General features: G+C 41.8%; 1 protein-coding gene across 7 annotated transcripts in view; it reads right to left on the minus strand.

Moving 5' to 3' along the window:
* Positions 1–3,576: 3,576 nt before the first annotated feature.
* Positions 3,577–22,299, minus strand: part of lmbr1 (limb development membrane protein 1) — a 217,929-nt gene continuing 199,206 nt past the window's right edge. For 6 of the 7 annotated variants that reach the window (XM_078232320.1, XM_078232309.1, XM_078232337.1 and 3 more), the window contains 2 exons: positions 15,096–15,257; positions 3,577–11,140 (listed from right to left, as the gene is read on the minus strand). In XM_078232320.1, the coding sequence (XP_078088446.1) occupies positions 11,055–11,140; positions 15,096–15,257 (248 nt within the window). In that variant the 3' untranslated portion in view covers positions 3,577–11,054. The remainder of the gene's footprint in view (positions 11,141–15,095; positions 15,258–22,299) is intronic. The other variant, XR_013499892.1, reaches the window with a different exon arrangement.

A 22,299-nucleotide genomic window follows, 5' to 3' on the forward strand; every position in this document is an offset into this window, starting at 1 on the left:
TCTCGAGGGCACTTCCGGATGGTAATAAATGCTGACCTTGCCAGCAAGGCTTATATCCCATGAATGGATAAACATAACTGCAGACCTCATTCCATTACTCCAAAAAATATGTACCCTGCCGACTGCAACAGGGTGTTAGCCTGTCCACGGTTCCCCTCTTTAACCTACCCAGTAGCTGGCACATAAATCCATCTGGAAAGTACTGTTGCTCAGTTCTTATTTTTCCAATTTAGTCCCCAGTTCCTTAAATTTCTTCTCCAGGGCAGCATACGGTTAGTTTTAGAGCACTGGTTCCAACATGAATAATGACTTTTTTTGACTGCTGCTCCTCTCCCCAGAAGCATTTTTCCATCTGTTCCATTATGTATTTTACTCTAACAGGGAAGAAAAATACCATTTGGGGCTCCTGGTCACATGTCCGAAAAGAAGGCCAGCTCCCCACGATTATAGAATCCTCCATTATTACTCATTTCCTATTGCAATCTCTATAGTGCTTCTCATCACTTACATCCTTGGCCACATTAGTCATTGTTACCATAGTATTGCTTGGACGAACCACCTGAGTCACGTTGCTGCTCATTTCTTACATTGGCCACTTAGGTTGCAGGTCTTGTCACCCTCTGCTTCACTCTTTTTCCATTCATATGTCTGTAACTGTCTTACACTGTTTGAAGGTACAACCTTCTGGAGAATACAATAGAAAAAAATCCTCTCCGATAGTGCTGCGTGGCAACATGACGATTGAACATGGAAATGCTCTCCCGCCAGATGGAATTTTCCAACAAGGTGCAAATTGGTTGCCATTGGATTCCTAACAGCCTACCAATCACATTCCACACGCATTGGTAAGAGTTCCCTACGCCATCATCGCATTGATGTTATCATAGATAATCATAGAATCCTACAGTGCAGGAGGCCATTCAGCCCATCGAGTCTGCACCAATCATAATCCCACTCAGGCCCTATCCCCATAACCCCATGCATTTACCCTAGCTAGAACCCCTGACACTAAGGGGCAATTTAGCATGGCTAATCCACCTAATCTGCACATCTTTCGGGCTGTGGGAGGAAATCGGAGCACCCGGAGGAAATCCACGCAGACATGGGGAGAATGTGCAAACTCCACACAGACGGTGACCCAAGCCGGGAATTGAACCCGGGTCCCTGGCGCTGTGAGGCAGCAGTGCTAATCACTGTTGCCACCATGCCGCCCCACCGACGTGTTGAACTTTTTAAAAAACTCCATTTAGTACTAAACGGTTGCAAGAATTAAGCTCCTCTCTTTCACCATGTAATTATTATAGACACAAATTACTCAAATGCATCTTAAAGCTGAACCTCAGCAAGACTAAAATCTACTGATCCCTGCACCCTATCAGCCTCTCAAAGTGATAAAGTAGTCACCAATCAATTATTGCGAGTTTAGATAGAATCTGAAGATCTCAATTCATATCCTTACTCTTACATTGACCAGAGAGGGAGAAATTCCACAGTATTTGTCATTGTTCAGTCCAGGATAAGCCTTTAGTCTAATATTCAGTCCAGTTTCCCAAATAAACACTTCAACCTTAAAAGTTGTGATTTTTTTTTCTGTTCTAACTAATGCCTAAGTTGTATCTTTGGTAATGACCATTTCACTGAAACACCCAGGCTACTTAGAAATCAATCGCATGAACATTTCTGCTCACATGGCTAGGGTTTGAGTGTGTGCGGGTGTGGGGGGGGGGGGGGGGGTTTGAAAACAAAAATATTAGCCATGAAGTGAGAAAATGCTTCATCCCATTTGATTCTGGATCAATTCCTCTGAATGTTGAGGCCTTTCTTCAATCTGGAAAATAAATTTTTGTCAGGGAAAAGTACAAATTGCCATTTTGAAGGTAGGAATTGGTGTTGCTGAAAAATTTATCAATAAATATTAATCTTAATCCAAACAGACTATTAAAAGCAATTCATTAGCACTGCTGCCTCAGTGCCAGGCACCCAGGTTCGATACCGGCCTTGGGTGACTGTGTGGAGTTTGCACGTTCTCCCAGTGTCTGTGTGTGTTTCCTCCGGGTGCTCTGGTTTCCTCCCACAGATGTGCAGGTTAAGTGGATTGATGATACTTAATTGCCCCTTAATGCCCAAATGTGTGCAGATTAGATGGATTGCAGACTCAATGGGCTGAATGGCCTCCTTCTGCACGGTCGGGATTCTGTGGTCATGCCCACAGGCTGAAATACAGATACAGCATGGGTTGAACTATTTTCCACTCAGGAAAAAGAGCACAGTTGTGACCAATGCCAATAACAGGATAAAATACTTGGACATAAATCACTATAGAGATATGGTATATGGGCAGAGGAGACATACAACTTAAAGTCTCCAGCCTTTCCTTCAACCTCCAACCATCATACTGACACAGCATGTGAAGGATAATCAATGAGGAAAAGCCATATTAATATACAGCCAAACACCACAAGAAGTTATAATGAAAAGTTATGACAGAACATAATCATTATCGTACCTTCACAGACAACCATTTCCTCACGGACGTTATTTTCCAAAACATTTCTACAGTGGAATAAAATGAACACAAGGATGAATGCACCATTTTATTATTGTTGCAAAATGCACCTCTCTTCCCAAAAACATATTGGGAGTAGAAAAAGAACTGGAGTGCAACTATCCACGGATTACTAGCGTGGTTAAGACAACCATTCTGTAATAAACAACTTGCATTTACATAGCATATTTAATGCTGAAGGATTTCCCAAGGTGCTTCACAAGTGCAAGGAGAAAAAGCGGATGCGGATCTGAAAGATGACATTTGGACAGAAATTCTTGGAAATTGCATTTCAGAGGCACAGGGGAACTTGCTAGTCGTCAATGTAGGTCAGCAAGGACAGTGGTGATGGGTGCGCAGGACTTGGCAAAGGATGCAGGCAGCAACATTTTGGATGAGCTGAGGTTTATCGACAGTGGAAGGTGAAAAGCCAGCCAGGAGGGCATTATGAGTCGAGTCTGAAGTTTGAAGATTTCAGCAGCGTATGGGCTAAGCTGGAGATGGAAGCTTTACACACAAACTATTTTCTGGACTACCTATAAATATTTGATAATCAAGTATTCTCTTCTCAAAGACTCTACCCATGTGCAATTTTCTGAAGAAGCTGAAAAATAAGAAACATTGTGCAAAGCACAGCTGCTTTTTTAAATTCATTCTTGGGAAATGGGTTGGAGATGATAAATCAAAGGGAACTTTACATACTTTGGGAATAACTCACAGTAACACGAATTCATTGAAAAGGCAGGCTTGATGTTCTGAATGGTCTTTTGTCTGTATGTATTTCTTAAAGCTGTCCATCAAAAAAAATGTTTACACCAGCATTATGTCCTGAAAGTCTTCAAAGACACAGCAGTGAGCAGTTCTGGGAAACAATGGCTTGCATCTTTTTATTGTTTGAATTAGAACTTCCGAACTGAAATATTACATGTGGGTGTGGTTAAATATTGGCAATTATCAGACACTTCTATCATCATATTGTATGGTTCTGTTTGGAGCTATTCAAGCTACACAATCCATCTTCCTTTCAAATACTGTATTTTTCTGTGGTCTTTGACAGATTGTAAAACGGATATGGAAAACACATTAAACACAGTTCATTGAAATTTATTGTAAACACAAGAGGAGCTACAATGTAAACTTTGATTACAAACTTTAAAAAAAATAAACATATTATAGGTACATTGTTGCTGATACATTCTCTTAGTGCCAACAATGAAACAGTACTAACATGCAATATATCAACAGCTGCAACACCCAGAAATCAAAATGAACAGCTTAACTAATGAATTGGCAGCTGCTTGCTTCTGTGTTGCTATAAGAAAAGTCTAAATAAAGCCTGCACGAGAACAAAATGTTGTTTGTTTTAGAACAACATGTAATAAATCCATTTATACAATAGAACTACTGGACATCAAAAAATGTTAATCTGAGCGTTTTACTAAGTGACTCATTTAAAATTTTGATACTCAGACAAAATGTTAAAAAGATTAATTGACAGTGGCTGAAGAATAAGTAAACTAACATGATTTTTAAAAAGAGCACTTCTGTGAACTAACATTTCAAAAGGGTAATGCCACTGGGGTTCTTTCAGCTGTTTTCACAAGACATGGTTATTGTGAAGAGTTAGGATTTGCACATCTCTCTTTGCAGGTGTCACTATTTTTTTTTCAACTTTAAAATAGACATTCATTGTAGAAGGTAAACGCTAAGCCATGCCAGTAATAACTTGAATTCAGCATTAATTTGAAAGTGTTTACAGCATCATTTTTGGAGCTCCCGAAGGAATACAGGCAGCAACATTACATCAAGGTCAGCGATGACACAGAGCTCCCTTCGCTCTGAACCTTGGCATCGGCTTTGGAGCAGTACACAAAACTGCACTGTGGTACTGCCATTCCTTAAACCTTTTTTCTCTGAAAAAAAGTTCCAATTTTGTACTACTACCTCATGCCCACAGAGTTCAGACCACATACAGTCATAACAGGTAGCAGAGGCTGAATCTGCATCCATGTCCAGCGTGCTCATTATGCCTTCGTGAAAACTCAACTATTTCTAACATGAGATTTGATTTGTATTGAACATGTTTAAGCTTTTTTTTATAAAAAAAAAGTAGCAAGGTCTTGGGAATGAAGAAAAAAATGACCGACAAACCCGATCCATGGAGGACGAGTACCTCAGCAAAGCAAACTGTTACACGTTTAAAAATTGATTAGCTCAGTTAGCTGGATGGCTGGTTTGTGATGCAGAGCAACTCCAACAGTGCGGGTTCAATTCCCATGCTGACTGAGGATGTTCAGGAAGGCCCTGCCTCAACCTTGCCCTTCGCCTGAGGTGTGTTGATCCTCGGGTTAAAATCATCACCAGTCAGCCGTCTGGGACTATGGCGACTTTACCTTTTACACATTACTATCGGTTATGTAATTCTCTATTTTGTTTCAGTTGCAAAATTAACTATGTACATATTCCATACAAATTAAAGGAGTGTCTTTAGGGAAAAGTAGAAAATAGTTCCTTCTTTGTTTACAAACACATGGCCAGTGACGTATGGAGCATCAAATTGTAGTCAATTGGGCATGGAGCCAATCTGTCAAATTCACATAGCTCAACACTTTAAAATGACTAAGAGTTAAAATGATTTTCCCCTGGGAGCCACAAAGTATGAGTAAATAACTGCTACTATTTCATTTATAATCAGTCTAATCCGACAGAAGTGACCTGTCTTATAGACCCCAATCAACATATCTGGACCTGATGATAAACAAAATAAAATATAAAAATGAATGCCTCTTAGTTTAACTGCAACTGCCTGAAAATCATGCATCATCTCAATGTTCGGCACAGAGAAAAGTATTGTTTTCATGCATTTAGAATGTTATCGAAGCTGCCTGATCTTATACCAAATGTAGTTTCACTTTACAAAAACATTCAGAAACATTGTTTTAAGTAATGAAGTAGGATACCTGTTTAAAAATCAACAAAGGAGGTTCTTCTGAAAGTAATGGAGCACACATCTTGAACTTAAACAAACAGATCTCACTGCAGGGAAGCAATTATAACTTTATAGTTTGTAACAAAAAACACAGCTGCCAATTCACCAAACTACACCCATTCTCTCCCAGACAGAACAATGCTCACATGGGAAAACAATCTGAAGTGTTGCTTCACAGCCTAGTTATCAGAAAGAAATTCACATTTGGATCAACTGGATTTGTATATACATTTTAAACAAGCTTATTATAGTGCCTATTTTATGCCAGTAATCCCACAATGGATGGCCAAGTATGGACGTGTGCGCCAGGTAAACTACATACTTGCCGCAGTTACAAATATGGGCCTTTACCGACCACGAATATTACTGGCAGCACAAAATGTGTCTTTCTAACAAAGGTTACTCAAACATAGCAAAATAATATGTTTGCATTTCCTTTTAATTACAATGTGACAGAAATACACATTTCTATAAAAACAAGTCAGATCACAGTGCACAAGACAAAAAAATGCTAGTTACCATTACAATACTACCATATTGTACATGAACATTGCTACAAAAACGTGATCAGAAAAAAAACAAACTCACTGATATTGAGCTGGGAGGCAAGAAGGAAATCACAGTGAATGTGTCATTAACAAAAACTCTTTGTAGGTAAGAAACTGGAAAGTTTGTAAATGTCTGGTTCAGATCTTACCATATATTTAGGCCTTTTTGGTCACTGCAGATGATGGTATAAATGACTGAGTAATGATATCTAGACTTTAAGACAAAATAAAACTGAAGAGATAGTAGGTGAAAGTGAATAAGTTTCTTTCTTGTTATTATCGCAGTGGGGCCAGTCCCATCCGACGTATGGGTATCTTACTTTCAGTAGCAACATCAAAGTAAACCTGCCAGACTTGCTTTCTCCACATCAAGACTTGCTTTGGCCAGAGGCTTTATGATGCTCATGGTGCTATGCCTGCCAAATCGGGCACGTTTGCTTTGGTGTTGCTGTTATTGCACAAGATCCAAGGGCTAATGTTACTAGCAAAGTATTAAAACAACTTTAATAGCCGCCTGTTACTTTTTATTTAGCATTCAGAAGTTACTGATTTAACAACAGAGCTGTTGTGTGCTGGGAACTAGACCAGGTTTTGTTCACAATGCACTTTCGTACTATTTTTAAGTTCATTTTTGAAGCTAGTAACCTCTGTACATATCCCCTTCAATACACAGGGTGTCAGCCTTCATTACCAAGTTGGGCTCTGCTGTTTAATACACTGGCACGGAGTGCAAATGCAAGGGCTAGCTCTTTGCATTTAAATTTTCTTGAACAGATAACCTGAATCTGTCAACAGACTCACAAGCCTTTCCTTTACCTCCTTCTATGACACCTCTGTTCACCAGAACTTTGAGGGTTTTTTTTTTGAGTGAAGTTGGCAAAGGGACTACTTTGTATCAGCTGATATGCCACATTCCACTTGTGCGGAAGTGCCTTAAAATGTAATAGATTAAATACTCTGCACCTTACTGTTCCCTCTCAGGAAAACAAAAATATTGAATGCAAATGAAACCTCTAAAATATCAGCCAGTAAGTTTTTTTTAAAAAAACTGCATTCTTATATCCTACAAACATTTCAAGAGATTATGTTACATCTGTCACTGCAAAAATATATGACTTCAACAAATCAAAGGCTCTTAAATGTACCTTCAATTGCACCTTTGCTAAAAAGAAAAGCTGAATGGATTTTGACATCTAGTTAGATCCGTTCACAAAAGGAATTGCCTATAAATTGAACAAAAATATATGGAATGGCTCGATGCATGGAATGCTTTTCTCCCCATTCACACTTCATGTCCTTAAAACTGTTCCAATAAGTAGAATGGACACAAGCCAGTGTTTGCTGATAGTCCTGAAAATGCTCCATCAACTCGATGGTTTCATTATAGCAATAATGCTTATGCTATTTTAAGAGAATAAAACAACCTACCTGTGCATCCAATTAATATCACAGATGACTGCCAACATAGCCTCAGGGGCTTCATCTACAAAGAACTATCATAAGCCCACTGACCAGACACAATCAACATTACGGTTAAGAAATAATGAGTGGCAATTAAGTGAAATCAAGGGCAAAATATGCAATGTGTTGTGCTAATATTGCTACCAATATTACCAAAAGAAAGTATGGACCAAAAGGAATGTAAACAGCCAAGCACTTGCCAACATGTTGAGTTATAGCTACTCACCAGCATGTTGAGGTGATCAAAGTTTTCAAATTTTACAAACCAGTCAAAGCAGGGCACATGAGCTTTATATATTTCCTGTTCAAAAAGACTCAAGTTGAAAATATTTTTAAATTCCCCAATTCATTCAAAAGGCCAGGCCCAACTTACTGCGGATTCATGAGCATAAAACACATCTCAAAATTGATTCTTCCTACTCTTTCCGTAAGAACAATGCTCACGTGCAACAGATTGTCAGACTCCGGTGAATAGAGCCTTCATTCAGCCACTGTTTAGTCTAATTATTTCCTAACTACATACTTCTTTTTTTGTTCAGCCTAGGATGTACATAAATGGGTTTATCAAAACAGATCACAGCTAATGTAAACAGAACTAATTTTTAAACCTTGATGCAAGGTAACCAAGGTCTGCAGAACTCAGAAAAATGAGAGCATAGTCTTTGACTAAATTTGAAGAACATGCCACATCTTCCTGGAATGATACAGGCTACAATTGTATGATGTTACAGTCGATACACTTGTACCCAGTTTTCTGACAGCAGACTAGTACTAGCGCCCTTATTGTTTCAGTGTTCAAGGTATTGATATTAAAAAAATGGAACATTTTTCCCTTAACAGAATTTTCTTCACCTCCCTCTAAGCAATCAAACTAATCTGCTCAGGTATGAGTATTGCTGCGTTCAGTTCTTTTAAAGACACACAAAACTGAAACACTATTTTTTTCCCCATTATCCTAAAAAAAACACTTTCAACATAATAAAAGGGAATTCAATTATATCACCTAAAAAGGCTATTGGGTATTAATTTTTAAAAGTTATACTTATTATTAATCAGTATGCCCGAAGACAGTACTGTGGGGCATTAAGAACAAATGTGCATCAACTTGCATATCTTCAGGAAATTGCAACCATTTACAATCAATGGTTTACCTTTAAGCACAGTTAAAATTGTTATTTGGGGAATGTGGCATTGTCACATGTTTATGGGTGCTCCGGGGAGGGTAGAATTGTACGAGAGAAAATGGATTCCGATTTGGCATGGTTTTCGATGCTTTGAGAAGATAGAAAGGGTAAGTCATGCTGGCCAAATGTTGATGGACTTTTACTTCTGCTCACCGCAGCGCTTTATTTCCAAGTTCTAGGAACATGCTTCCATTCTGGAACCTCCATTGAGGTGCTGAACACAGAGTCATGTCATGTTGGGTATGAGCTACCATGAAACATCACACCTTGTTTATGTACTTAATACTTTCAAAGGGACTTTTGTTTCAAAGTCCCCTTCCTTATGAACCTAGAATTCAAACAAATTATTTGATTAATGGTTTAGAAGAGCATTATCCTCACCTTGGAATTTTTCACTCAGGCTCAACAGCATCACACAACAATAGCAGTGAATGAAGAATGTAACAGTGGCAGAAATAGGAATAGATTCCTGCAAATAACTAGCAGTCTACTGATCCAGGACAATTCTGTCTTAAGGGAGAAATTTAATGTGGAGATTGGGTGGGAGTTCGCTTGCTGGAAAACTGGTGGGAGCCCGACATTGCTTCATGCTGGGAAAGGTCCGCCAGAATCAACTGTTCATCAGACATTTATCAAGCCGGCATCAAGCCTTAGAACGCTGGCGCGGAAATCCTATCCCCCAAAGAGCTGCTGGCCAGCTGCCAAAGGCTGGCAGTGCTCCATTGGTTGCCAGCACTACTGGGAGTGGCAGCTGCTGCCAAGATTGCACAGGATCGATAGGGGACTCGGGCGATGGGTGAGTAAAGGCAGAATAGGGGTGGCGGGAACCTCGGAAGAAAGTGTAGAGTGGTGACTCTCAGTGGACACCCCCTTCCCAATGTCAGATTCTGGGGTCAGGTACTGAGTACCCTTGAACAACAGACACCCCCCACTCCACCCTCAGAAGTCCATAAGAAAATTTGACAGTGGTGACTTCTCCATTCGCAGCCGCTGGTTCAATACTCAATTCATGCCCACTTCAGGGCCGCATGAACCTTTCCGCCCAAACTGAATCGAGTAGAGGCAGAAAGCGGTGGGGTCCCCAATTAAATTCCCCCACCTGCCTTCAAAATCACCACCGGGGGGGGGGGGGGGGGGATTAAATTCTGTCCCAAGTTTCCAGTCTTCATAATTTGAAGTCATTTATCTGGTTTCAAATGGCAAATATGGGCATTAACCTTGTCTCCTTCATAAGTTATCTTTATCACAACTATTCAATGTATTATGTGATGACATCAAACCTATTGCAACTGCAGGAGGACATTTTAAGATTGAAGCTACCAGATTCTGCTGCAGTGACATTGGGATTATAAACAACAGGTTGATACTAATAATGGTTGGATATAAATTCTCAGTCTCAACAATTGGTGCACTAGAATGGAAATGATGGTAGCAGTTCACTGCCATTTATTTTTCCAAATTTCACGAGGCGACCACCACCCGGATGGATCTGCCAGTGTCCAGATCAGCGGTGACTGGAAACTGGATTGTGTGGGGAAATCGCAAGTGCACTGGCTTCCAATTGCTGCTATGAAAGGGGCATTCAACTTATAGGTGCACTAATCTAGTTTGGATTTTATTCACCAATAAAGTACGCCAATTTAATTTTTGTTTTACAACAGAAGATTGAAACCAGATTTGTCATAATGCCATGGGAGAGGTTAGCCAACACACATTTCCCTTCTGCTCAAGCTGCATTCAGACTGCAATTTGAATGTGATCTGCAAGAGGATAAAGTTCAGGTTGGCTCAATCGAAAATTAGGGGTACTGGTCAAAAGCAGTGAACGTCTCCACAATGCCAACGTCAGCAACAGCCAGGATTTCAGAATGGTCTGGAAGAGCAGGTTTGCATGCCAAGACATGACAAACTAACTTTGCTTGACTGCACATTTTCCAGAGGTGATACTGAGCCGGTGCTTCAGTGGCAGACTAAGCAATCGTTTTCCTCCCACCCCACTCCCAAAGCTTAAATCTCTCCCAAAGGGATCCCAATCATAATCAGATGATCTGCAGAAGTGAGTCTTCATGCAGCATGATAGTCCACGCTAAGCACATTCAGCTGTACCTCAAACTCTTGTTGAAATGGAGTGAGTCCCAGACACATACTTCCTGTGCATTTCTCATACATCATTTTCCCACAGCAGAACCTTTTTCTGACTCTTATTAGCAGCAGAAAATAAATGACTGTCAAGTCTCCCGGCAGAACTGGGGGATGGAGAGTGGAATGTCACGTGATTGAAGTGTTTGCATCCCAAAAGTAGCCTGTAATGTTGCCAGATTTCGAAGCTCAAAATGATTTCTGATGTCCATTTGCAGAATGCAGGACCTTCTCTGACTCTTGCGTTCTATTTGAAAGGTGCAGACTATTCAGACCTGGAGAGAAGGGAAATAAAATGTTCACATATCTGTACAAATCATTTAACCAATGATGTAAATGCATCACCCCTACATTATTAAAACTAGCTAAATCAAATCATGCTCATTATTTTTGGCAAGAGAATTAAAATGGGATGGTTTTCCAAAAAGTCATACCACAATAAGCAAGTATCACAATTAAGTGGTTCCAGTCATTTTAGCTACATGCTAAATAAAGAAAATGTTTCAGTCATTTTTATTTCTCTTTTGATCTTTGCATAATACAGAAGGCTTAGTTGGAAAAGTACTAATTTACTAACAGTTCATAAAATTGCAAGAAGATTTGGCTACAGTAGTGAAATCTTGGTTCAATTGTATAGAACCTCAAGTCAGACCACACCTGGAGTAGTGTGCGCAGTTTTGGAGGATATTATTACCACAGAGGAAGTGCAACAAAGTACAACCAGCAGACTTGTTCCTGGGATGGTGGGGCTGTCCGATGAAGGGAGATTGGGCAAACTGGGTCTGTTACTCTAGTGTTTCAAAGAATGAGAAGTGATTTCCCTGAAACCTACAAAATACTTAAAAGGGATAGACAGGCAAGATGTGTTCCAAATTGGGGAGTCTAGAACCAGGGGACACAATTTCAAAATAAGGGGGAAGCAACTTCGGACTGAGATGAGGAGGCGCCCTTTTACTCAGAGGGTTGAGAATCTCTACCTCAGAGGGCTGTGGAAGCTCCGTCATCGAGTATTGTTTAAAGTGGAAACTGACATATTTCTAATGACAAAGGGATATGGGGTTAGTGTGGGGTAAAGGTATTGAAGTGAATGACCAGTCATGATCGCATGGGATGGTGGAGCAGGCTCAATGGGCTGAATGGCCCCTATGGAAATATATGTTCAGCCAGAATGACCAGAACTTTGAAAGTTGCTAAGTGAGAAGTTCTGATAGAGGAACACAATGAGTACGTTTGAATGATTATGTATTCTAGTTTAATAAAATAAATTTAATTTCCTTAAGTGAAACAATTCTTTACAATGGCTGCAGCATTTCATTATCTGAATAAAATAAACAAACAATTTTTCTTCAATCCAAAATTTGTGGGGTTAAGAATGCTCTTTGTGTCCAGCTGGTGCATTTGAACCCCTTGATCAAATGGTTTTTTTGTAATCACTCAAATGCACCCTACTTTGTTAGAAAATAAAATAGTTTAAAGGAACATCTATATTTGCACGACCCTATTATTATTTAACTTTTGCGTAACCTGAAAGAACAATAGAAAATGCTGGAAGTTAGCAGCAGGTCAAGCAACATCTGTGGAGAGAGAAACAGAGTTGACGGGTGGAATTTTACGAGATTTTTTCTAAGTGTCCAGCCAGCGTGAAAACAAGAGAGTTGCTGATCCATTTTTCGGGCGAGTTTTCACGCCCAATCTTATGCGCTCAGTCTTTGAAAACATGGGCAAGACCATTTGTGCAGGGGACGTTTTTCATGCAGAAAATGCTGAGCACCTGGAATGTCCTCCCAGAGGTGGTGGTGGAAGCAGGCACATTAGCAACATTTAAGAGGCATCTAAATGGGTACATGAATAGGGAGGGAATAGAGGGATGTGGACCGAGTAAGGGCAGCATTTTTTTTAGTTTAGTTAGGGCATCATGATCGGCACAGGCTTGGAGGGCCAAAGGGACCATTCCTGTGCTGCACTTTGTTTAATGTTTTGAGTTTGAATGTTCTTCGGAACTGTTCAGTATAACAATTTTAGATTTTAACCTCCACCTCCATTTTGTTTTGTTTTTCTTTGCTGGTTTGTTTTTTGCTTGGTGTTTCTCTCTCATCACATGGGGTTAGGGGTAATTTATTAGTTTGGACAGAGGACTAGCTAACCAACAGAAAGCAAAGAGTTGGAATAAATGGGTCTTTTTCTGGTTGGCAAGATATAACTAGTAGAGCGCTACAAGGTTTGGTCCTCGGGGCTCAACTATTCACTATTTACAATCTATTTATCATAATGACTTGGATGTAGAGATAGAAGATATTATGGCCAAATTTGAAGGTTACACTAAAATAGATGGGAAAGGAAGTTGCAATGAGGAAATAAGAAATTTATAAATAGATATGGATGAGTTAGGGTAAATGGGTCAAAATTTGGCAGATGGAGTTTAATGTGGATAAGTTTGAAGTTATCCACCTTGGTCAGAAAAATCAAAAGACAACTTGTTATCTAAATGGGGTAGCACGGTGGCAAAGTGGTTAGCACTGCTGCCTCACAGCGCCAGGGATCCAGGTTCAATTCTCGGCTTGGATCACTGTCTGTGCAGAGTCTGCACGTTCTCTCCGTATCTGCGTGGGTTTCCTCCGGATGCTCCGGTTTCCTCCCACATTCCGAAAGACACACTGGTTAGGTGCGTTAGTCACGCTAAATTCTCCCTTAGTGTACCCAAACAGACGCCGGAGTGTAGCAATGTGAGGATTTTCACAGTAACTTCATTGTAGTGTTAATGTAAGCCTACTCGTGAACACTCATAAATAAATAGTAAATAAATGAAATGGAGAGGAACTTCAGAGTGCTTCGGTGCAGAGGGATCTGGGTGTTCTCATGCATGAATCGCAACAAAACAGTATGCTGGAATTTTGGCATTTATTGCTAAAGGAAGAGAGTTTAAAAGTAGGGATGAGTTGCTGCAACTGTAGAAAGCATTAGTGAGGCCACACCTGGAGTATTGTGTAGAGTTTTGGTCCCCTTGAAGAGGGATATAGTTGCATTATTGGCAGTTCAGAGGAGGCTCACCAGATTGGTTCCAGAGATGAGGGGTCTGTCTTATGAAGAGAGATTGACCAGTTTAGGCCTGTACTCTCTCGGGTTTAGAAGAATGAGAGATCATCTAATTGAGGTATATGATAGAAAAGGGGATTGACAAAGACATAGTAGAGCGAATGCTTCGCATTGTGGGCAATCTAAAATAAGAGGTCATACTTCAGGATAAGGGATAGCAGATTTAAAACTGAGATGAGGAGAAATTGCTTCTCGCGAAGGGTCATGAGTCTGTGGAATTCACTGCCCCGAGTGAGATGAATGCCGGGATATTGAGTAAATTTAAAGGAGGTGAAAGACAGATTTTTAATTAGACTTGGGTGGAAGAGTTATGGAGAACAGGCAGGAAGGTGGAGTTGAGGCTGAGATGAGATCAGCCATGATCGTACTGAATGGCAGAGCGGGCTCAAAGGGCTGAATTGCCAACTCCTGCCCTTAGTTCTTATGTTATGTTCTTATTTCCTTTCCCTTTGGACAGCAGCTATTCACTTGCCTTCGACTCTATCATGAATCCTAGCCTTTGTTCTTGGTTCCCACCCTCCTTCACTTGCTCTTAGCTTAGTTCAGTCCCAGTGTTTCTCAATTCTGAGGAAAGGTCACAGGCCTGAACCGTTAACTTGGATTCTCTCTCCACAGCTGGAGCTACCGACTATTTGACTGCAGGCTAAGTGTTACACACGTTGCTCATGGTGCGAGATTTGCCTTCTGATTTGCAGAAATGTATGCCCACCATTTTCTATTTTTACTGGTTGTGTTCTGAGTGGGGTACATGTACAAAGCCATATTTTACAAGTGCCCCTGGAGCTCAAAACGTATTCTCCAACTCATTTATTGAACGTTTTGAAAAAATGAAATTGTTAGTCCCTGCCTTCTTCCAACATGAACCGGAGCAACTCGCGGAGCGGAAATCCTCTGTGATCAACCTTGGTGTGAACCACATTAATAGTTAAGCATTACGGGCAGTGTGAAAACATATTCGATAGCAGCACCATATACCTGCCACACTAATCTGGGATCAGTACTGAAAGTGTATCAGCAGCCCAAGTGTGAGATGGATTTATTTTGGTGTCAAATGTTTAAAAAGTATCAGCAGTACAGAAAAGAAATGAGGTTTGAGTACAATTGGATCTCGGAGAGTCAACAGATATTGGCCCTTACCTAAAGCTTTAAGCAGTTCTTCTCTTACAGCAGATGTAAATTTTCGGATCAGGCACAGAGTCGTTACCACAGCAAATAACAGATTGTATGAGAGTACAATGTAAAAATTGCCGAGCCAGTTGAATCTTCCAAAGTCTCCAAGTAGGTCAAATCTGGTTATTCCTGTTGAAAACAAGGATTTCCAAGAAAGGGGAAACATTAGATTCCACACAAAGCATGTAATAATTAACATGTTGGTAGATTCCACAATACAAATATACATTTCTGCAAATCAGAAGGCAAGTCTCGCACCATGAGCAACATGTGTAACACTTAGCCTGCAGTCAAATATAATTGAATTTGATATGAAGGCTAAAAATAGCCATATACATCACTTATAAAAATGAATGCAAAGCAATACATAAAGACCTCATGATGTCACAATTATGGATTGCTCTCTAAGAAGGCAAATTGCACTCGGTATAATACAATTATCTCGCTCCAATCTTCTGCTCAAGCTGCAGAGGTCAAAATTTGACTTGGGAGGTAGTGCAGAACAAACGTTTTGGCTGCATGCTATATAAGCCTCAGCTGGCAGAATATCGGGCTGAATGATTGTTTTTGATATGTTTATTGAAAATTTTCTTACACTTTACAGAGCAAACAAACACAGATATAGATCTACACAGTGCTCGCGTGTACATTCCAACGCGACTGGGCACGGGGCTCCCCATGGCCAGGGGACAAGCCCCTGGTACCACTGGCACCCACCCCGCCCAAGTCCCATCCAATTGCACCGGTAATAATGGTAATAATATAATAAAAATGGACTAGACGGGGTTGAGGTTAATAAGGAGGAGGTGTTAGCAATTCTGGAAAGTGTGAAAATAGATAAGTCCCCTGAGCCGGATGGGATTTATCCTAGGATTCTCTGGGAGGCTAGGGAGGAGATTGCAGAGCCTTTGGCTTTGATCTTTATGTCGTCATTGTCTACAGGAATAGTGCCAAAAGACTGGGGGATAGCAAATGTTGTCCCCTTGTTCAAGAAGGGGAGTAGAGACAACCCTGGTAATTATAGACCAGTGAGCCTTACTTCTGTTGTGGGCAAAGTTTTGGAAAGGATTATAAGAGATAGGATTTATAATAATCTAGAAAGGAATAATTTGATTAGGGATAGTCAACACGGTTTTGTGAAGGGTAGGTCGTGCCTCACAAACCTTATTGAGTTCTTTGAGAAGGTGACCAAAGAGGTGGATGAGGGTAAAGCAGTTGATGTGGTGTATATGGATTTCAGTAAAGCGTTTGATAAGGTTCCCCACGGTAAGCTATTGCAGAAAATACGGACGCATGGGATCGAGGGAGATTTAGCGGTTTGGATCAGGAATTGGCTCGCTGTAAGAAGACAGAGGTTGATGGGAAATGTTCATCCTGGAGTTCAGTTACTAGTGGTGTACCGCAAGGATCTGTTTTGGGGCCACTGCTGTTTGTCATTTTTATTAATGACCTGGATGAGGGCGTAGAAGGATGGGTTAGTAAATTTGCGGATGACACTAAAGCCGGTGGAGTTGTGGACAGTGCGGAAGGTTGTTGCAGGTTACAGAGGGACATAGATAAGCTGCAGAGCTGGGCTAAGAGGTGGCAAATGGAGTTTAATATGGAAAAGTGTGAGGTGATTCACTTTGGAAGGAGTAACAGGATTACAGAGTACTGGGCTAATGGTGAGATACTTGGTAGTGTGGATGAGCAGAGGGATCTCGGTGTCCATGTGCATAGATCCCTGAAAGTTGGCACCCAGGTTGATAGGGTTGTTAAGAAGGCGTACGGAGTGTGAGCTTTTATTGGTAGAGGGATTGAGTTTCGGAGCCATGAGGTCATGTTGCAGCTGTACAAAACTCTGGTGCGGCCGCACTTGGAGTATTGCGTACAGTTCTGGTCGCCGCATTATAGGAAGGATGTGGAAGCATTGGAAAGGGTGCAGAGGAGATTTACTAGGATGTTGCCTGGTATGGTGGGAAGGTCTTATGAGGAAAGGCTGAGGGACTTGAGGTTGTTTTCGTTAGAGAGAAGGTTAAGAGGTGACTTAATAGAGGCATACAAGATGATCAGAGGATTAGATAGGGTGGATAGTGAGAGCCTTTTTCCTCGGATGGTGATAGCTCGCACAGATGTCAGAGGTAGGTTCTTCACTTAGAGAGTAGTAAGGGCGCGGAATGTCCTGCCTGTAGCAGTAGTGGACTTGCCAACATTAAGGGCATTTAAATGGTCATTGGATAAACATATGGATCATATTGGAATAGTGTAGGTTAGATGGGCTTTAGATTGGTTTCACATGTCGGCGCAACATCAAGGGCCGAAGGGCTTGTACTGCGCTATGGTCTAAAAAGGCAGAGGAATGCCACTGGAGAATCAACTGAGCGCCCAAACAGCCCAGGCTATAAACTAGCGAGTAGAGAAAAGAGAGACAGCAAAGGAGAGATGAAAAAAGAGTGAGAGGGAAGAGAGAAAAATTCTTGTGTTGGTCCCCACACCTCCGCAGGGTGGGCGGATGTACTCCGGCAAAGGGCTAGCGTGCGTCCATCAATCGGGGGAGGGGGGTTCTGTGGGAGCACCCGGGGTCCTGAGGCCATCGGGTATCTACTCACTCGGCTCCAGCGCTCCAACATGCGCTATAAATGGTTGCCAGGTCTTGTAGAACCTAGCAGTCGACCCATGTAGCGTGCACCTCATCTTCTCCAGCTTAATGGTATCTACCACCTCCTTCACCCACAGAGTGCGTCAGGGTGCACCTGATTTCCACCTAAACAGGATTAGTCATCTTGCCAGGAGTATAGGGAAAGCTACAAAATCCGCTTGGAATTTCGGCAGCGGCGGATTTAACGGCACAACTCCAAACAGGGCAGCCTGGGAGAATGCACTGATATCCCGATCTAGCATTGCCGCTATTGTCTCAAATATCGATGTCCAGTAGTTATACAGTAATGGACAAGCCCAGAACATATGTAATAGAGTGGCGGGAGCATCGTTCACAAACGGGGCTTGTGCCTGGGTACATTCGAGACAGGATTTACTCCCACTTGGAAATAAGTGGACGTATTAGCGAGAGGCAACATGGTTTTGTGAAGGGGAGGTCGTGTCTCACTAACTTGATTGGGTTTCTCGAGGAAGTGACGAAGATGATTGATGAGGGTAGGGCAGTGGATGTTGTCTACATGGACTTCAGTAAGGCCTTTGACAAGGTCCCTCATGGCAGACTGGTGCAGAAGGTGAAGTCGCATGGGATCAGAGATGAGCTGGCAAGGTGGATACAGAACTGGTTCGGTCATAGAAGACAGAGGGTAGCAGTGGAAGGGTGCGTTTCTGAATGGAGGGCGGTGACAAGTAGCATTCCTCAGGGATCAGTGCTGGAACCTTTGCTGTTTGTAATATACATATGAATGATTTGGAGGAAAATGTTTGATTAGTAAGTTTGCGGATGACACAAAGGTTAGTAGATTTGCAGATAGCGATGAGGACCATCAGAGGATACAGCAGGATATAGATCGGTTGGCGACTTGGGCGGAGAAACGGCAGATGGAGTTTAATCCGGACAAATGGGAGGTAATGCATTTTGGAAGGTCTAATACAGATAGGAAATATACAGTAAATGGCAGCGCCCTTAATAGTATTGATAGGCAGAGAGATCTGGGTGTACAGGTACACAGGTCACTGAAAGTGGCAACACAGGTGGAGAAGGTAGTCAAGAAGGCATACAGCATGTTTGCCTTCATCGGCCAGGGCATTGAGTTTAAAAATTGACAAGTCATGTTGCAGCTTTCTAGAACCTTAGTTAAGCCGCACTTGGAATATAGTGTTCAATTCTGGTCGCCACACTACCAGAAGGATATGGAGGCTTTGGAGAGGGTACAGAAAAGATTTACCAGGATGTTGCCTGGTGTGGAGGGCATTAGCTATGAGGAGAGGTTGGAGAAACTTGGTTTGTTCTCTGGAATGACGAAGAAGTCAAGGGGAATATTCAGAGTGGATAGTCAGAAGCTTTTTCCCAGGGTAGAAGAGTCAATTACTCAGGGGCATGGGCTTAAGGTGCGAGGGGCAAGGTTTAAAGGAGATGTACGAGGCAAGTTTTTTTTTTACACAGAGGGCGGTGGGTGTCTGGAACTCGCTGCCGGGGGAGGTAGTGGAAGCAGATACGATAGTGTCTTTTAAGGGGCGTATTGACAAATACACGAATAGGATGGGAATAGAAGGATATAGTCCCCGGAAAAGGAGGGGGCTTTAGTTCAGTCAGGCAGCATGGCCGGTGCAGGCTTGGAGGGTCGAAGGGCCTGTTCCTATACTGTAATTTTCTTTGTTCTTTAATTGGCGCAGCTGATGAGCTAGTAGCTTGTTTGCCTTGCCCTCATGCTCATAGTGTGTATACTTTAAGATTTGAATAGCATCTCTTCCGCTTGACGCGAGGACAAGGTCTCAAACTCTGCCTGTAGCAGTAAATGTTCCTTATATGCCTCTGGGGGCAGACCCACAGCGTACGCGGCATCAACTTGGGCGATAAGCCCCAGTAATTCCGATAACCTCCCACATCTATGCTTTGCCTCATGCGCTGAATAAGATATGATCTGGCACCTTAAATAAGCCTTCAATGTCTCCCATAAGGTAGCTGCCGAGACTCCCGGAACATCATTAAACTCTAAGAAATCATTGATCTGGGTTAACAGAAATCTAACAAAATCATCATCAGAGAGCAGCCAGTATTAAATCGCCAAGGCGTACGGGGGCCCACCCACCTACCCACTACCAAGTCCATTGTCAAGGGAGCATGGTCCGAGATTACAATGGTTTCGTAGGAGCATGAACGCACAGCCGGGAGCAACTTATTATCGACCAAAAAGTAATCTGTACGTGAATACGTTTGATGGACAAGTGAAAAAAAACAATATTCCCTAACTAGTTGGGTTAAGAAATCTCCATGGGTCCGGCACCGCGTATTCCATGAGAAATGATTTAATGATTTCTGCCGACTTGGAAGATACAGCGGTCCTGGGGGAGGGGCGGTCCAGGCCAGGATTCAACCAACAGTTGAAATCTCCACCCAGTATCAACCGATGGGAATTCAAATCTGGAAGTAGCGTGAAAAATGACTGGAAAAAGTTTTTACAGTCCCAGTTTGGGGCATACACATTGGCTAACACCAGGGGCGTCCCATATACCCTTGGCTACTACCATGGGTAAGGTCTTGTGGATGAGGATTGCTGCCCCCCCGCACCTTGATGTGAAAAGTTGAGTGAAAGCATTGACCCCCACCCCCCACATCCTCTACGGAGCCTAAAATAGTCTACTGGCCTGAGGTGGGTCTCTTGGAGGAATGCAGTTTGGGCACCCAGTTGTCAAAGATGTTGAAATATCTTACCGTGCTTAATCGGATGGTTCAATCCCCTGACATTCCAGCTAGTGAACGTGATCGCTCCGAGGTCGGAGCGTAAGGGCCTCCTCGCCAGCATCCCACACTCCTAACAATAGCTTGGTATCCCTCCTCACTGGGGAAGTCTCCCCCCAACCACTGACATCGGCAGATGCCACACCCCACCCTCCCCACCGGCTGCAGGGAACCAACCATGAGAGAGGGAGGGTGGGCTTGGACTTGAAAGAGGCCAAACCACACCCACAGAGAAAAGAAATATAGCAAAGACACAAAAACAACCCCCCCCCCCCCTCACATACTCTCCCAAACAGTGTGCCTGTGCCTCCAACACCTCCTTATCACGGCGCCTTCACAACACTCCACATGGGACATGATCTCCACCTCCATTCCCATCGCGGTCACAGGTTCTATAACCTGAAAAGGTCTGTAGAAATACCTAACACTTAACCTAATCCATTACCCTTTCCTGGCCGACAATTTGATCTGGGTATAGCATGCAGGTTCATAAAAAACAAATATCAGTACCCTTGCTAGGTTCACATTTGATGTGACTAATAGGAGATACAGCGTTAAAACACAGATTCCTGCTCACATTTATGGCCAAATAAATTCGCCCATTTGGTCTCCATGACTTAAAGGTTATGGTAATGTCCTGATCCATTTAGGCCAGAGAGAGAGCAAATCTTTTTCTGAATGAATCTCATGTCAAAAATAAATAGCTTTTATTAAAATGCTGCACACTAACTTCCATATACCGAATGTGTGGGAGCTGCAGGGTGGCATTTAACAAAATGGAATGGCTTCCCTTGATAAATCAACTTGAGATCCTGCTATTTGATTATGACAAAATTAGAACTGAGCACTTAATGTCAGTCCTTCCATACTGTAAATGTTTAAGAATATACTGGGCCATAACTGCCACTACTTTCAAATAAAACAAATGTCAGTAATAAAAATAAATGAGGGCAGCAAAACTATAATTGTAGGATCCTGAACATGTTAATGCTTTAAAATAGTCACATTAAAACATACGTGTAGACATCTCAACATGTATAAAATATGATCTCAAGCTCACATGATGAAATTTCTATTGTGAAATGTATATATTCTTTTGGGTAAACACTGAAATATTGGTACATCATGCTCAGGTTTTTAAAATATACAAGTTTATTTTAATAGAAACACAAAAAGGCAGCTTAATTATTTCATATCTATCCTGGAATTTCTACCAAATCTGATCCAGTTATCACAGCCTCAAATTAGCACAAATTACTGTTACTCTAGAAACGAACAAAGAGGGTTAGTGAAGGTAGTGTGGTTGGTGTTGTGTATAAGGACCTTACAGAGACTTTTGATGAGGTAAGATTTAAAAGATTTTAGCAAAACTGAAACGTTTGGGATTAAAAGAGCAGAGACAGCATGACGGAAAGCAGTGAATAATGGCGAACAGTTTTTCAGGCAGGAGGGATGCAGACAGTGCTGTCCTCAGGGGTCAGTAGAAGGTCAATTGCTCTTCTTGATATAACAACACAAGTAGAAGTAGGCTATACAGCTCCTCATGCCCGTTCTACTTTTAATAAAATAATGGCTCAACCCCGATATGAACTCCACTTTCTTATCTTAATCCCAAATTGCTCGACTCCCTCAGTGCTCAAACATTTATCGATTCCAGTCTTGAATATATTCATCAACTAAGCATCTGTGGCCCACTGCAGCCCAATTCACCACCCTTTGAGGGAAAAAATCTCTCACCTCAGTCCTAAATGGCTGAGCGCTTCGCAGTGGTTCCCAAAGGGTGCGGCGCGCCAC

Source organism: Mustelus asterias, chromosome 2, assembly GCF_964213995.1.
Source record: "Mustelus asterias chromosome 2, sMusAst1.hap1.1, whole genome shotgun sequence".
NCBI lineage: Eukaryota > Metazoa > Chordata > Chondrichthyes > Carcharhiniformes > Triakidae > Mustelus > Mustelus asterias.